The sequence below is a fragment of the Alosa alosa genome, chromosome 20 (genome assembly GCF_017589495.1).
Source record: "Alosa alosa isolate M-15738 ecotype Scorff River chromosome 20, AALO_Geno_1.1, whole genome shotgun sequence".
Lineage (NCBI taxonomy): Eukaryota > Metazoa > Chordata > Actinopteri > Clupeiformes > Clupeidae > Alosa > Alosa alosa.
Window position 1 is genome coordinate 27,372,615 of NC_063208.1, and position 17,775 is coordinate 27,390,389.

The 17,775-nt window shown below is 44.6% G+C and overlaps 1 protein-coding gene across 3 annotated transcripts; it reads right to left on the minus strand.

Annotated features, from left to right (window-relative positions):
• Positions 1-347: 347 nt before the first annotated feature.
• On the minus strand, positions 348-17,748 carry zdhhc18b (zinc finger DHHC-type palmitoyltransferase 18b). Of its 3 annotated transcripts, none has more exons than XM_048229913.1 (10): positions 17,561-17,746; positions 16,457-16,700; positions 15,199-15,359; positions 9,375-9,533; positions 8,425-8,562; positions 6,027-6,078; positions 5,407-5,509; positions 5,172-5,284; positions 4,547-4,640; positions 348-550 (listed from the first exon to the last, which is right to left on the minus strand). In XM_048229913.1, exons 1-10 carry the CDS (start codon positions 17,631-17,633, stop codon positions 362-364), a joined length of 1,326 nt encoding a protein of 441 aa, XP_048085870.1. In that variant the 5' UTR covers positions 17,634-17,746; the 3' UTR covers positions 348-361. The 3 variants fall into 3 exon arrangements, with proteins under 3 accessions (XP_048085870.1, XP_048085871.1, XP_048085872.1); XM_048229915.1 differs by lacking the exon at positions 348-550 and adding an exon at positions 2,468-2,538 and having other exon boundaries at positions 17,561-17,745; XM_048229914.1 differs by lacking the exon at positions 8,425-8,562 and having other exon boundaries at positions 17,561-17,748.
• Between the last annotated feature and the right edge of the window lie 27 nt (positions 17,749-17,775).

A 17,775-nucleotide genomic window follows, 5' to 3' on the forward strand; every position in this document is an offset into this window, starting at 1 on the left:
GAGTGCGAAGAGGTCGCCCGCTTAGAGCTGCCGTGGCGAGGCCGGCGTTTGTCAGCAGGGCTGGAGACGTTGAGGACGCTGCTGCTACCGCCACCACCACCTGCACTGGTGCTGCCCTGAGCCGGATCCACTGGAAGACCTGGAGCTGGAGGCAGCTTGGACGCTGGACCTGGAACAGACACTGGAACCGGCGCAGCGAGGGGGGCAGGAGCAGAGCTGGTGCGAGGCCGAGGGGCATCTTTGCTGGGGGCCTTTAGGGGGGCATCTTTGCCAGGGTGCTTCAGGGGGGCATCTTTGCCAGGGTGCTTCAGGGGGGCATCTTTGCCAGGGTGCTTCAGGGGGGCATCTTTGCCAGGGTGCTTCAGGGGGCGTCTTTGCCAGGGCGCTTCAGGGGAGCATTTTTGCCAGGGTGCTTCAGGGGGGCATCCTTGCTGGGGTTCTTCAGCGAGCCCTTGGCCTTCCCCTGAGGGAGCGGAGAGGAAGAGGTGGAGGAGGAAGGCAGAGGAGAGCGGGACGCCAGCTCCAGTAAGACTTTACTGGTCTCAGCAGTCTGGGAATGGGATGACCATGGCCACAGTGGGGTGGGGTGGAAGAAGGGTAAGAGAAAAGAAACAATGACAAAATAAAAAAGCAATTCCAACCAATGGTGAGAGGTGAGGAGGTGGTGAAGAGGAGGAGGGTGAAAAGGACGAGGAAGAGGAGGAGGGTGAAAAGGAAGAGGAGAGGAGGAGGGTGAAGAGGAGGTGAAGAGGAAGAGAGTGAAGGGAAAGAACAGAGTAAGACGAGATTTAGAAAGAACATCACAACATGAGAGCAGTAATCAGTAATCTGATTAGAATCATCTGACTTCCCTGCCATAAACACTAATAACACACTTACTCACATACACACAGCCAGCCAAAGTGCAGAGTAAATGCCATAACAAATGGCTGTTTTTTTTTGGTTTTTTTTTGGGGGGGGGGTATAGGGTTAAGACAGGTCATGCAACAAAGTCATGTCAGTGTCAGCCAGAACAAGCAGTGCAGGCAGAGTCTCTCACACACACACACACACACACACGTTCCCCGCTCCGATCCATCACACACCAGGTGGAATTGCTCCTCATTTCTGATACTCATAATTTTCCATAACAGTGTTAGGAAACTCCAGACAGTTTCCCCATTACCTCCTGCCAGACAGATGACGCCATCCTGTGTGAACTCCACTTTAATCCAACAGGCCCACACACTGAACATGATGGAGCTCTGCTGGTGGTGAGCTCTTCTGGCCCCATGTGAATAGCAATGCATGTGTGCTGTATGTGATTAAGACAAGCGTTCAGTGGCTGAGGGTGAAGGATAATCTACAGTGCTGTGAAGCAGCAACCAGTTTTGTTGTAATAATGCAATTATTTAATAAGTGAACCCAACCCAAATAAAAACACCCATAAAGACACAAACACGACTGAAAAAAAAAGCAGTGTCATCAGAATACATCGGTAAGTGAAGCGTTTCCGTTTTCAGCTGTGGTGGAAACTGAAAGCGTGGTGCATGTCATCGCAGTGTGGGTGCCAGCACATGTGCCTGGCATTAGCACCAGCATGGGCACTCGCCCTGGCACGAGCTCGTCTCAGCTATGCAGCATGCAGCGAGAGAGAGAGAGAGAGAGAGAGCGAGAGAGAAAAGAAACAATGACAAAATAAAAACAATGTGAGAGGGGGTGGAGTGAAAGAGAGGAGGTGGAGAAGAGAAGAGGTGAAAAGGAGAGGAGGGTGAAGAGGAGAGGAGGTAAAGAGAAGAGGTGAAAAGGAGAGGAGGGTGAAGAGGTGTAGAGGAGGGTGAAAAGGAGGAGGAGGTGGTGAAGAGGAGGTCTAGAGAGGAGAGTGAAGAGGAGAGGAGAGTGAAGAGGAGGAGGAGGTGAAGAGGAGGAGGAGGTGAAGAGGAGGTCTAGAGAGGAGAGTGAAGAGGAGAGGAGAGTGAAGAGGAGGAGGAGGTGAAGAGGAGGTCTAGAGAGGAGAGTGAAGAGGAGAGGAGGTGAAGAGGAGGAGGAGGTGAAGAGGAGGTCTAGAGAGGAGAGGAAGAAGAGGAGGGTGAAGAGGAGGGTGAAGAGGAGGTCTAGAGAGGAGAGTGAAGAGGAGAGTGAAGAGGAGGAGGAGGTGAAGAGGAGGAGGAGGAAGAGGAGGAGGAGGGAGGTGAAGAGGAGGAGGAGGTGAAGAGGAGGAGGAGGTGAAGAGGAGGTCTAGAGAGGAGAGTGAAGAGGAGAGGAGGGTGAAGAGGAGGAGGTGAAGAGGAGAGGAGGGTGAAGAGGAGGAGGAGGTGAAGAGGAGAGGAGAGTGAGACAGAGAGAAGGATGCAGAGGGGGGGATAGACAGATAGAGAAAGAACAGAGTGAAGGAAGACAAGCTTACAAACTAAAATAAAAGCTAAAATGAGCTCATGACAGCCCTCTGAGTGAGACACACACACACACACGCTGTGACTGTACCAACCTCCTGTCCAACCTCGTCCTACTGACTCATCAGCTGGTGCAGCTCTGAGCAAAGTCCAGACAATCATCCTCCTGGAGGATGTGCACGCGCACGCACGCGCACGCACACACACACACACACACACACACACACAGGCACACAGAGGAGTTACACAGAGATAGACATACTAAAACATGGAAAAATCAATCATCTTCCAGAATATGCATACTTGTCCCGTATCAGGGTGTATAGCGCAGATTGGACCAATCTCGGACACAGACCATTTCAAGTACACACACACACTCATGGAAATAAAGGGGTAAAACTGAGACAATAGTAGGGGTGCATTATTAACTTAAAAAATGATTTTATTCTTTTAGATCCTCTTTCATTATTAAAATAAAACAAACAAACAAACAAAACTGAACAGAATTGTAACAAAACAGATATAAAAATATAAAACAAAATAAACACACATTCATGCAAAAACAAATTGGCTGTGACAAAAAAAAGAAGGACACAGTCACTTACAACAGCGGTATGAAATCAAAACAGCAGGACCAGGGATCTATTCCTGAGTTACCAACAAATACTGTACCTCACACTGGAAAAAAAAAAAAAATACTTTCTCACACACATAAAAACAAAACAAAACAGCACAGTGAGGCACACAGTACACATGCTTTTAAAGAAAGCTTTCAGTTTGTTCAACAATGAAAAAAAAAGTAGAAATATTATTTCATCCATTCTGGCAATCAGCACACAACACTGGCTGGTTATTGCACGAGAGCGCTTATCCTTCTCAAAAGCACCGGCCATGTCTTCCCTCTTCCTCTAACATTCACTTCATGGACCAAAGCAAAACCGTACGAGAGGGAGTTTGTGAGAATACGGTCTAAAGTGAGAGGAGGGGTCTTTCGCTCTGACTGCTGCCCATAAGGATGAAGACGAGGGAACTGCTAAAGGCCAGCCTCGTGCAGAGGCCTTCCAAACAGGCGGACCAACAGACTGACCACAAGTTCCTCTTTAACGTTCCGCACTTCTGCGTAAACACCCGGACCGGTTTCCAATTCACAAGTACAATGGTCACACAACAAGATGTCATGATCGCCAAGTGAGGCTAAGCTACCAGGCTTGACCACTGGTCTTTTACAGACATCAAAATAAGAAAATGAGAAACACCTCAGTTTGCAAACAAACAACACACACACACACACAGATCCTACTTTCGGAATAAGCTTATGGATCCCGATCATAAGCTTTTTGCAGAGTGTGGATCAAGTGTGTGTGTGTGTGTGTGTGTGAGTAGCGGGAAAGTGTTTGTGTGTGTGAGTACCGGGAAAGTCTTTGTTTGTGTGTGTGCATTTGTGAGTGTGAGTGTGTGTGTGTGTGTGTGTGTGTGGGGGGTTAGATAAAACCACACGTTGACTTCCCAGAGCCAGATCACACTACTGAACAGAGATCAGTTGGCGTCACTTTCTGACCGACAGTAAACACTCAGCCGCCACCCTGAGGCAGACTTACTGCTGGGTGGTCACCCAGTCCCCATGCCTGCCCGGACACCCTCAGGTCACTGCCCGGAGCATGGCATGGAGCATGAGGAGGTCACTTACTGTACTGACAGCTACACATCATGATAAAAAAAGAAAGCAAAAAGAAAGATAAAAACTAAACGGAACAGAAACCAGGAAGTGAACCCTCCCTGGCCTGAACGCTGCCTAAGCTACGCTAGCACAATTAGCCACTGAGGCAGAGTTCTAGAGCTGCACTGCAGCGATCACCTGACACACCCGTCCTGCACTTCCTCATTCCCTTGTCTGACTGTCATGGCACCATCACCCAATAAAATGTCCAGAGCCTTGGCTCCTGCCAGGCAGTCAGAGGTCAGACAACAAGATAAGTCTGGGATGCATCCTGTGGGGGTCATGACAAGTTTGAAGGGTGGTGGGGGGATCCTTGGGGGAGAGGGGTGCATTCATCATTCAGGCCTTTGGAGTGTTTAGGATGGAGAGATGATTGGACAGGAATGAGGTGGCGTCATGGGGGGTCAGAGGTCAGGTTGAGGGTCTCCTAGTAAACCTGCAATGCCACTTTGCCTACCACGTTGATGTCATTTTTGGCAGCAGGCAGCTGGATCTCCACGGTGGCGCTGGGGAGAGAGTCCTCAGGCACATACCCTCGCCTGTCAATCAAACTGGGGTAGGCAGAGAGAAACACACACACACACACACACACACACACACACACACACACACACATCACTATGATGACCACAGGTAAGAGAAAAACAGCAGAGACATCCAGGAAGTAAGAGGGACAGGACAGAGACAGGAAAAGAAGGAGTGACAGAAGAGGAAAGAGTGGGAGAAGGAAGGAGAGAGAGAAAAAGAAGAGAGGAGAGAGAGAAAAGAAAGAAAGAAAGAAAGAGAGGAGAGATTCAGATTATTTTGGGTAAAAAGCACACACAAGTTAGTCCTATGCGTTGGGTGGAAATATAAGTGACAAAGTAAAAAGTAAAATCCACACGCTAGATTCTGCTGAATTTGTAATACATCATACACTGAACATCACATGCAGATATTATAAAAAAGGAATAAAAAAACCCATTAACTTAGTTTGGGAGCAGCATCTAGTGTGTGGTCTCAAGACCTTTCCCCTGGTCGTCCATACAGTAGCTAAGCATATGACAACTGTGCCTCCATCCTGCACTCCATGTCTCACTCACCTGGGGGGCATCGGGCCACACAAGACCACACAGCAGTTCTTAAAGATGTTGTGGTAGCTGTAAGGATTCCCAGTGTCCTCGGAGCCACTCTTCCCTGACCACGAGCCTTTGATCTAGACAGCGGACAGGAGACACACTTGGTATTAGTCAAACGGACGTCATGTGTACCATTTCAAGCTCACGTTGTTCGTATTAGGACGAGTGGAGAGGAGAGCATATTGGAGTTCATACTCACGTCTTCATTGGTGGTGAGATTGGACGCCACCAGGTATGTATGGAAGCCTGAGAGGCCCAGAATAGACCAGACCGAGAAAAAACAGACCACAAGCTCTAGAGCAGTGCAAGGGAGGTTAAGGACTCAAAGAGAAGCTTCACAAGAGAACAGATATATACAAGGAAGAGAGAGATACATTCTAGCCTCCGGGCACAACACACCCACATTAACTCAGGGGACTTGTATGGACTCCACAGCAAAAGAAGCAAATGGACAACTAAAAGGAGAAGGCAATTTTTCACAAAGATCTGTTTCTTGAGGTCACCGAGTACTGTCGGTACAAAATGAAGAAGAAAAAAAATAGCTTGAGTTGCTACAGCCAACAGCTAGAGTAGCCAGGCAGCTACAGTGCTACACTATGGGGACATGGTTTTAAAAATGCTTGAGTTCCCCTGAACTGCCCCAGAATCCTCCTTTAAGGGGAAATAGCAAACATAGGGTAGAGAAAGACAAATAGTCACCATTCCCTAATGGATATTTTGATGACAGGTTGTACAGTTAAGAACCATAGTCTCGAGCCATTGGAGGAATATCTAGAAAATAATGATATCTTAAATCCAAGCATGTAGGAAAAAGGATATCTGGCTGGGCTCTCCTGAAGGGCATTCACCAATCCATTACTTCCCCGTGATCCTGCGGGAAAAACACACAACCAGCATCAGCTGTTAAGTCAATGCTGAACCGGCTCTCAGCGCATTCGTTTACATGACGGGCAAAGAGCAAGGAGCAAAGCAAGAAGTCGGGCAACAAGTAAAGTGTATTAGATTATGTTGTTGCTCATGGTATTACATTAGCAAACTGATTTTGCCAAGTTAGTCTATCAGTCTAATGAATTCTTTCATTGTTGCTTGTTGCTCGACTTTGCTCTACAAGCTGGGCTCTCTTTGGTAAGTTTAAATACAGAGTGAATCTATACAAAATGACAGCTAATGCACAAGAAAAAAAAATCTATAAATAATATTAAAAAAGGCTCATAATGCAGACAGCTGTGCTGAAAGATCTGTAGAGCTTTGAAATGGAGGAATAGCTGAAAGACGTGTTGGGACGAGCGTACGAATAACACACACACACACACACACACAGTCAGACTGACAGCCTCTCATTAACATAGCTAAGGCTCAGTCAAACACGAGGGAAGGAGTGGAGAAAACACAGGGAACAGAGCAGGGCTGCATTTGAAGTCAAATTCCTGTTCATCTAGAGACATACAGGCCAAGACACATAAAGGGAAATGCCTACACAGACAGAGAGAGTAGGCAATCCCCAAGGCAATCCACACAGAAGGGCACACTACAAAAAAGGGTGATATTACAAACATACAGAGTACACATTTAAAGAATCAGAAAAAGTTGGGACTGTGTGTAAAATGCAAAGTACACATTTAAAGAATCAGAAAAAGTTGGGACGGTGTGTAAAATGCAAAGTACACATTTAAAGAATCAGAAAAAGTTGGGACGGTGTGTAAAATGCAAATGAAAGCAAAATGTAATAATCTGCAAAACTCGTAAACTCATATTTAGCTGCAAAAAGTATACAGACAACATATCAAATGTTGAAAATGACAAATTTGACTATTTCATGGAAAATATGTTCATTTTGAACGTTGAATGAAAGTTAAAAAGTTGGGGCAGGGGCAACAAAATACTGGAAAAATTGTGGTGATAAAGAAAACAAATGGAGGAATATTTCACAACTAATTAGGGAAACTGGCAACATGATTGGGTATGAAAAAGAGCATCCCATAGAGGCAGGGTCTCTTAGAAGTAAAGATGTAGGGCTATGTGTAAACCTGTGTGTACAAATGATGAAACAAAGAAATTGTAATGCTTCTTAACATGAAATTATGACATATTTGGGGATTTCATCATCTACAGTATATAATGTCATTAAAATATTCAGAGAATCCAGAGAAATATTTGCAAACAAGGGATAAAGCTGAAAAACAATATTGGATGGCCGTGGTCTTTTTGACCTCAGATGCCACTGCATTAAAACCAGACCTGTTTCTGTAAAGAAAATCATTGTATGGGCTCTGGGAAACTTCCGATAACCATTGTCTATGAGCAGAGTTTGATACTCAATTCAGAAATGCTAGTGTTAACTTTACCATGCAACAGCCAAAATTGTATTTAGACAAGGTAGAGAAATCCCACTGTCTTATCTTGGCCTGAGCTTGTTTAAAATGGACTAAGGTAACATGGAAAAGGTCCTGTGGTTAGATCAATCAAAATGTGCCATTCTTTTTGAACATCATGGACTCTATCTGGGCTAAAGAGGAGAGGGCCTATCCAAGTATCCAGCCTATCCAACTTGTTTTAGTGCTCAGTTTGAAACCAAACATCTATGATGTGTGGAGGTGCATTAGTGTCTACTACAGCATGGGTATCTTGCACATCTGGCAAGGCACAATCAATTCTGAATGATGTATACATGTTTTGAGCAACATATACTGCTATTTAGGCAATGTTTTTTCCAGGGAAGACCTTGAATATTTCAGGAAAACAATGCCAAAATGAATTCTGCACATATTTAAGCAGTATTTTTCCATAGAGGAGCCAGGTGTTAAAATGGCCTGTCTGCAGTCTAGGTACTAAAATGGCCTGTCTGCAGTCTAGGTACTAAAATGGCCTGTCTGCAGTCCAAACCTGTCAAATTAGGTGCATCACGAAATGAAAAACATGATTAGGAATACCCCATACAGTTAAGAAACTGTCCTATATCGGGCAGAAATGTTTATGAATGAATGAAATAAAACATTTAAATCCTCAAAACTCTAGCAACTGGTCTCCTCAGTTCCTAAACATGTACATAATTTTGTTAAATGAAGAGGTGAAGCAGAAGCAGCACAGTGGTAAATATTCTCTCAAATCAAATTCAAAACGTATTCATAACGTATAGTTTCCATGAAACAGTCAATCTTTTTCATTTTGAATAAAACTGGAAACGTTCAGAGGGAGCTGAATTTGCAGATATACGTACGCAAGGCCAGGTGTGTTGTCACACAGCCGAAGATGAAGGCGGTGAGGAAGGAGAGCGACACGATGAAGCAGTAGAAGAAGCGATAGTTACGCTTGCCCACGCAGTTGCCCACCCAAGGACAGTGATGGTCAAACCGCTCTATGGAAGAGACACACAGTCAAATCACTGTCGCATAATAACATTTGACTCATAACACGGCTACAACACAAAAAACATCCCTCAGGTCTGTACCAAGATGCTCACTATGCTGCCATTTACAGCAGAGTGCACCCACACACACACGCTCAGATACACACAGAGACACACACACAGGCATGGATGGACACACACACACAGACGTTGAATGCAAATGAGGACAAATGAAATGCTGCTGACAGATCATCAATTCCACATCTATAATTAAGACACTACTACTGTGATTACTGTGCCAAAAGGCTGATCAGGCAAGACACTAGGAGACTGTTATGTAATTTTACTGTTCTTAACATCCTCCTATTTCCATCATTGGTGAAAAATGAATCACTTACTTCACACCTAATCATTTCAAAAGTAACATTATCAGATTTGTGGAAGCAAAGTCCGACATTCCGCAAACACACAATTTGTACTTGACATATTTAGGGCACTGACAGACACAGCATTCAGCTGCCACAGCCATGAGAGAGAGGAGGGGAAATATCAGCCTGCAGGCAGCGACCACACACACACACAAAAACACACATGTGGATATGCATGCGCACACACGCAAGTATTACAGAAAACACCCATGCGTGCAAACATCACCCTGCAGGCAGCGCACACACACACACACACACACAGACAGACAGACAGACAGACAGACAATGTACCCACACACACACACACAAACAAAACAAACAAACACACATACACACACACATGGCACACACCCGTTTACACACACACACACACACACACACACACAGACTCACCCACGCAGTTGTCACAGAGGCTGCAGTGGGAGGTGCGGGGCGGCCGGAAGATCTTGCAGGTGAAGCAGTACTTGAGCTTGACCACCTGCTGGTTGATGACGATCTCCTTGGTGCGCGGTGGAGGTCGATACGTGGAGGACGAGGACGCACCGGGATTATCTATGAAGAGGAAGAGGAGGGAGGGAGAGAGAGCACATAAACACCCCACAGAGAAGAGGAAAGGTCAGGGAAGTGAGAACAGTAACAGCAAACAGAAGAGCAGGGCTCTACACTAACACTTTTCAAGAGCACTTGTGCACCCAAGTTAAAAAATTTAGGAGCACAGACAAAAATTTGGGCGCAGTCAGTTCTGTACTTAATTTACAAATAATCTAACATTATACTGCAGCTAACAGTTAAACATGCCAGTGCATCAATTGCGAATATTAAGAATGACTGACAACATTTAGGCTACAAGAAACAGGATTTTAAAGATCAGTACCCACGCGGGCAGCCGTGGCCTACTGGTTAGCACTTCGGACCTGTAACCGGAGGGTTGCCGGTTCGAACCCCGACCAGTATGCCCTTGAGCAAGGCACCTAACCCCTCACTGCTCCCCGAGCGCCGCTGTTGATGCAGGCAGCTCACTGCGCCGGGATTAGTGTGTGCTTCACCTCACTGTGTGTACACTGTGTGCTGTGTCTTTCACTAATTCACGGATTGGGATAAATGCAGAGACCAAATTTCCCTCACGGGATCAAAAGAGTATATATACTTATACTTAATTTTCAGTCTGTTCTATTTTCCTACATTTTGTTAATGTAAAATAATATAATACATTGCCATATTTGCATTTAGCCTGTATATCAAGTATCCTGCCAAATGTAGGCTAATTTATTTATTTGTGAATCCATCTATAGCTAATCCAAATATGCCCATGGTGACCTATCTGACTGCATACTGCCTAATACTACTACTAAAACAGTCCATTGTCTCTTCCACAAAACCCAACATAGGCTAATCAAGGATATATGTTTTATACTTTTAGTTTTTATTTGAAATATCTGCATTGATGGGGGCAGTAGGCAAACGTTAGGCCTACTTTCGTTTTGCACTTCAGCTTGTATTCGGTGTAAACAAACAAGCATGCGTGGAAGCCTGGAGTTGTCAGTAGCGTTCTACCTTTGAATAAAATGGGAGTATTACGGGAGGCTACTTTTGTGCCGGTTCGCTACAGACCGCATATTGCAGCCAATACGTCAACTGGGCTAAAAGGCATGTTAGGTTACCTTTCCTTCGCTCACTGCATTCTCAGAATCTCATCCTGTTCCTCCTATATCCTATAATGAATTCGGTGGATAGAAGAACTAATTTCTTCAATCTTTGCATCTTGGCTGGCTAGTCTAACTTTCCGCTTTTTCCTGCACGTTCTTGGATTTGATAGAAGCGACTACTAGCGAGTCACAACGCGAAACTGCTAACGTTGATGGGAGGTGTAGTTTTTATGCTGCATTCGCGACGTGATTCTATGGTTTGCACCAGTAATGTTTCTCGATGTTGCAGTGTATTTTGTAGACAAACCTTGACATGGTTAGAAGTCATTCGCACCAGTGCGCCTAAATATTTTTTTGCACTCGCACAGCATAATTTATACTCGCATATGCGAGTGAAATGGGCGCACTGTAGAGCCCTGCAGAAGAGGGTGGTGCTGGCTACAACCCAAAGGGCCTGACTAACACTAGAGAGCCATGCAGCAGAAAAGCAATCTTCCACTGCCAGACAATCACACTACATTAGTTTACAGCAGTGCAGTAAACAACGATTTATGACAGCGTTGTAACCATGGGCTGTGAGGCAAAGCATTATGGGCAATGTTGTAGACACACTGATGTCATAGAAGAGGAAGATGAACTACTACTATGGACCCTTTCAAGAGAGTTCCATTATCAGCATCATAGTTGGCCCCACAATACTTCCTTTTTAACATTCCATATGTTGTTATCTTAATGCAGAGGAAGTAGATTGGGGCCCAAATAGAACGTTCAAGCATTGTTTTTGTTTACCTTGTTGAAAGGGTCTATAGAAGAAGAAGATACTGACGTTGATCGAGTAATCAGAAATTACATAGAAACTGCTCAGGGCAGGAGAAATATGATAAATGTAACTGGACATGATGGAGGTTGGATCATTAAGCAGTAGGTCTATACAAGTAGATATGCAAACACATTCATCACTTAAATACATAAGTAGGATAATATATCATTTTTATTTATGTAAAGAACATTAAAGGAGAAATCAGGCGATTTCCGATCTCCGTTTCTCGAGGTCATGTGCACGGACTCACGGACATGCCCCCAGAGTGTAGTGCTGTAGCTGCCTGGCTGCTTTAGCTGTTGGAACTAGCAACTCCAGCTAGGTAAAACCGACTTTTGTTTCGTACCGTAAGTACTCAGTGATCTCGAGAAACGGAGATCTATGTGATAAATCGCCAGATTTCTCCTTTAATAGGAACGTTTAACCTTTCAGTATTAAATAGTCTGCAATGATGAGGCCTGAATCTATACACCATGCGGCAGGGCCTATAGTGCTCCACAGAAGACATTCCGACCAGTGGAGGGGAAGAGTCATATGGAGGTCACAAAGAGAGAGAGAGTAAGTAAGTCATTGTCAGTGAAGATTTGCTGATAGTCTGCAAAATATTTTTGTTTGCAGGCAGCCAAAAAAAAATTAAAATGGGTCTATAGGTCAATATTTTTTTTTTTTTTCAAGATTCAAAGTATAAAAAAAAAAGTACAATTTTGGTCATGGTGATTACGTGGGAATGAATTTACACAAATGTGCATATCGTGGCCCGTGACTGGGTCTTCAACCCGAAGATTGCAAACCTCATTCTGATGCAGGTTATATAGACCAGCCTATCTCAAACTTCTTTGACCTGAGGGGAAGGTCATAAGGCTCATCTACATGTACCCAGAAAGAAGGCTACAATAGCTCTTGGCCACAATAGCTCTTGGCCACGTTATATTGAAATTTGACTATACAATACTCAATGCTATACAGTGTATTATACAGTCTCTGCTCTGTTTCTAAGGGCGTTCCAAAACAACGCCGTTCTATTAAGTTTCGTTAAATAAATAAATAGCCTTCCAACAGGTTGAAGCGAGCTTTGATACCAACGTTATCGATTAGTTTCAGTTTCTCCGGACGCCGCATTGAATGAATGCTCATACCACCACTTAATTGTAGGGCTCCATGTTTAATGACATCGATAGCAGAAACATTTGATTTTTCTTCCCCGATCCAGCGGTTTCTTGATCAACTGCGCAGCAAATTATCAGATGAAGCACCGGCCTAATTTCACTCCACGACTCCAGCGGACCAGGGTCTCCATGTTGCGGACCCATATTTTGAGAAATGCTGAATAGACCACAACCAATTTCAATACTCCGACCGGTCACAGAGACTAGGGGAGAAGGGATGAGAAAAGATCTGGCCACAGTTCTTCCAGAACCGTGCCAAGTAAAAGCGTTATCAGTTTGTGTGAATGAAACGAAGCGTGAGGCCATAGTGTGACATCGCGTGGAAACCAATGGTGTAGAGATGACGCCACAGGTTTTTTTTTTTAAGTGAGCCACGTTTGCATGTAGGCAATTTATATTCACAATACTTGGGCCTACTAAAAGAAATATTATTTTATTGCATTTGTATTGGTTGTTTAGAGTAAAAAAAAACAATTGGTCGGTATTAACGCATGAAGTTTACAACCCGGCAAGTCGGTCGGACTAAAGGGGAAAAAATAAATATTTGGGTCGGTTCTAAATTGACAGGGTCGGTCGGGTTACGGCAAACGAAAATATTTTTAAGGATGGCCTGATGACAATGACGCCCACAGCGTGGGTCACTGTTTAGTGTTTACCGGCCCACAGATGACTCACAGGACTTTCCTGCTTCCCTGAGTGGACCGTAAACCACTAGCCACACTCATCCAGAAACAGAAATAGCCGTAAGAGTGATAAGTTTTAGCAACGGTCAAGAACAGAGGACCGCTCAGATACAGAAGACCTGTAATAAATAAATGTCAGTCAGAGAGAGTAGGTGAGTGTGTGTGTGTGAGAGAATGTGAATGTGAGAGTGTGTGCATCCTCAGGACATCCGTCAGCACGGTCCTAGGCTGGGTGGAGGTTCTAATGAATGGATATGACTGTCTCTTAATTACCAGGCTTTTATCAGAGAGGGGCAACAAGTCCAACTGAGACCCTCATCACAGAGACACACAACGTCCACTCCAAACAACTTGGGCTTTGGGAAACACTCATGGTCATTTTTCACCATTTTCTGACATTTTATAGACCAAATAGCTAATCAATTCATCAAGAGAATGATGGACATATAAGCTCTTCATAATTAGGCCCGGCATCACAGAGTAGACATCACAGGCATGCTAAACACAGTCTTTCATCCAAGACCCAATCGAGACAAAGAGTCCACTCACAAAAAGGTCTTTATCAGAGTGAGTGAGTGAGTGACACACACAAAGTCCACTTGTGTCAAGCAGAGGTCAAGCGAGGAGCTGACCTTAGCTAGGATCTTGATCAAATCAGCAATCAGGGGAAAATGAGCAGGGTTGTGGTCATCAAAAGCATTGTTGTGCTACAACCACCACCACCACAGAGACAAAGAGAGAAAGGGTGTTTAAAGATTAGACTACATCAGGTTGAACTTTGGCTAATTGTAAATGTGCAGAAAACAGATACAAAAGGCAACTGGATAGAATTAAGCTAATTGGATAAAATGACATTCTGATGGTGATGATGGTTAATGGTTTGTATGTAGCACAATGAGACTTTTTGGAAACTTTGGAAACAACATGGGAAAACTAAACAATGCACTTTGAGATGCTTGGATGCCTTTTCTGGCTACATGCTCTATACACTGGTCTCTGGATGCTATGTGAGGGCACTGAAGCGTCATTTGGATCACTCCACTGGGTACCGTGTGGCGAGCCTGATTGCAACACAGGGCCCGCACTGTTCACTGAACTGCAAAACAAACAATTCAGAAGCTAATTTACTGAGCGCTTTTCCTGTCTGTGTGTGTGTGTCAGGACAAGCACAGTTAGAAAGACTGCCCTGAAGTGAGTAATTGTGTCTGTTTATTTTTGTGTGTATGTGAGACAGTGGAGAGAGAGAGAGAGAGAGAGAGATCGAGATTGAAAGCATTACGTCAGTGTCACACACTTCTGACAGGCCATCACCTCAATTTAATTTCTCACACAGTTGAAATGACAGCCGAGTGCCAAGGGCCCTCACATTAAGACAAGTGGCTGGTCTGAACTGTCTCTGTCACTGCGAAGCCCACCCACGCACAGTCACATCACAGTGCCTTAATTACAGCATCTCTCTCAGAGCATCAGCAACACAACTATGGTGGGATGGAGAGGGGGGGGGGCTAGTCCATGGCACTGCAAAGCAAATTAACTGACTCAGAGAAATGTACAAACAAACAAGACACATGCAGTGCAGCGATTGCATGAGATCAAGCCATGAACACCATGAATCCACAAGATTGCACTGGCCTGACTATGGGATTACACCTACTGGGTAGCACTATGTCTGCTTCACTGTATAGGAGATTAAAGGCTCTTCAGATGCAAATGTAGATATTAGTGCCTCTTAAGTGTAAGAATTTCCAACATCAAATAAATCTTGGGGGTGGTTAAATCAGCGTGTTTTGCACATAAGTGATCAGTATTCGTTTCCCCCTTATTGCACAGAGTGCTGAATGTGTGGAGGCTTGTGTGACTCATGTCGAAAGGGCCGCAGGGGTTCTGTTGAGTTTCCCTTACCGATCTGTTTCTCGATGTCGGCAGCCTCCTCCGGTGTTGCCCGGGGCAGAATCCCGGGGTCAGTGAAACTGGTCTGGAGCAGGGAGATGACCACAAACACAAACAGCACGCCCCCGATCACTGGAATGCCACTGGTCAAGTGCTTCACCAGGAATGGACAGCTAGGAAAGCAAGAGAGAGAGTGATGACAAGGATTCTCACAAACATTGTAGTCTCTGATTCTAGCATGCTCGGTCACTAGAACATTAGAGTGTTCCATTTCCTCCAGCTATGCTATTTAGCTGGTCACTGAACCCTGTGATCGATCAAGTGATGGATGTGTCTGCCCCATTTTGAACTGTTAGAAGACTGAATGAAGAGTGCTCCAGGGCAGGCTACAGCCACAATTAAGTTGGTGGCAATTCACTGAAGAATTCTACTAGCTAGAATCATCTTTTTCAGGCATGTGTCAAGCACTTCCACAAATATAACAGATTAATTTCAGAAGGTACCCTGTGCCCAAGATCATTCCACCAGAAACGTTTATGCTTTTTATGAACAAGGGATAAAGAATAATAATTCCACACTCCGCAATTTAACATCAAACCATCAACTATAAATCAAGCCATTGATCATGAATCAATGATACAGATACTGATACTTTAGAATGGACAAAAATGGTGACATTTAAAGGTAAACTATGCAGTAGTGGCATATTCCTTACGGTTTTCTCGGTTTTTGCTTCTTTTTCGCTGGCTCTGTCATGACGAATGTCTGAGAAACTCCATCGCTACCTTTTTCTAGCCGGTGCCTGGCGTGTATGTGTATTTAAATGCAGTAAAGCAATTCGTTACACTCGTTATTCATGGGTTTCATCAGGTCCCTTTCCACAGGTGTGTAAAATCAGGCACCTTGATTATCAATGCAGACTGAATGGTGCTTGATTATTACTGTGGAAAGGGACCTGATGAAACCCATGAATACTTCCTGACACTGAGGCCGTCGGCCTGCCGGCCCACAGTTGCAAGGGTGGTTTTTCCGCTCACAGGCACTAGGGGGAAGCGAGACGGCCACCATTCAACCCGAAAAAGTCATATAACCATTCCAATGACTCTGAAGCTGTTAAATTAAGGTAAATTAAGCTAAAAAACTTGCACATTAAGCTAAAAAAACTGCATAGTGTGCCTTTAAGAGAATATTTTCCTCCATCACCAAGTCATTGATTGCTGACTTTACAAATATGAGGATTTTAAAGTCATTCAACGAAGGGTGCACTTACTCAAATATGAAGAATAATCCACTGGTGACGAGGATGAGACCAAGCGTCAAAGGGAGAACACCACTCTGGCGAGATACTATTATCCTGCCGTCACAGTAAAAGCGATTCTTTCCGGGGAATACCTCCCATTTTCTCTGTTGCTTTTTGGTCTTCTCGGGACAGGGTTGTGAAGGAGGTGTTGGAGTTGGTGTGGGTGTCGGTAGTGCCTGAGGATCTATTTGTTGATATTCGCAATTTTTCATCGCTACGACGCGAAAACACAAGGTTACTCGTAGGTTTCTTATTCTCTACAAATCACACAAAAATCAAGCATAGGCGTCCCCACAAGACGACTATCCCAGCAGACAGAAATGACTCGCGCGCTCTTCCCCCCACTCGCCGCTCTCTATAACCACGCACCATCAAACGCAATTTCCCAAGAACAACCAAGTGCTAAATATGACCGGAAATCTCTGTCGTGATACCGGAGTCATTGCTCCTCACCTACGTACTCAGCAACGTCAAACCACGAGTCTTTGTTCAAACACTTTGAGGCAACGTTAAAGGTAACTTGCCATTCATCGCCAGCTCACGATATGGGAACATTCCCCAGACAACAAAGGTTAGCTTTCTACTCATAACCATACCCCAGCGTCCTGTCTACGGATGGCACAAAGGGGAATCATGACTTGCTCACGTATGTGGTTTATGACGATGAAAATGTTACATCACGCTGACTTATTAGATAATACTACGCGGGTTCAAAATGTTCATGGGATAAGTCAAATCTCTCCCATAAAATGCTAAGCTAGCTGCGGCACTGCCGCGTCTTAGCATCAATTTAAAGTGAAAGTAAAGCCTGCCATACAGTAATGCACTGGCGGGCATGAAACGGGTATCTTTCTAGATACAACCACACATCTGTAACGTTATCGAGGTTTGGAAAACTAACAAGCGAGCTATCTACAACCATGTGACGGATCAGCTGATAAAGATGCTCTCTTTCTCGAAGGAGCTGTTAGCTAACGTTAGTCTACGTGAGGCAAATGCTATGACATCCAAGATAGATTATGAGATGATTCTGCACGCATAGCAATACTTTTAGGCATAATATTCGCTACATACTTGAGTGTCCTCTTGCTAAAGCGCCACCGTTGTCTTTGTCGCTGCTTGGCTGAGCATCCTTGCCACGACCCATAGCGTGAAATCTGTTGTGTACCGTCGGTTGAGACTGCTAGTGCTTTGCGACATATCTCCTACGACGTGGCGTGGCCAAATCCCTGACGTCATGTTGATTGACGGGAAATTCTTCTGTGAGTTTCATGAATTTACTGCTAAAC

Bases quoted from the DNA above. Each gene is read 5' to 3' on its own strand.
- zdhhc18b (XM_048229913.1), bottom strand. From the start codon at position 17,633: ATGGGTCGTGGCAAGGATGCTCAGCCAAGCAGCGACAAAGACAACGGT. The intron at 8,563-9,374 runs GTGAGTCTGTGT...TCTCTTCCATAG, and splicing joins CCTCTGTGACAACTGCGTGG to AGCGGTTTGACCATCACTGT. The intron at 4,641-5,171 runs GTGAGTGAGACA...TGCCTACCCCAG, and splicing joins TGTGGCCCGATGCCCCCCAG to TTTGATTGACAGGCGAGGGT.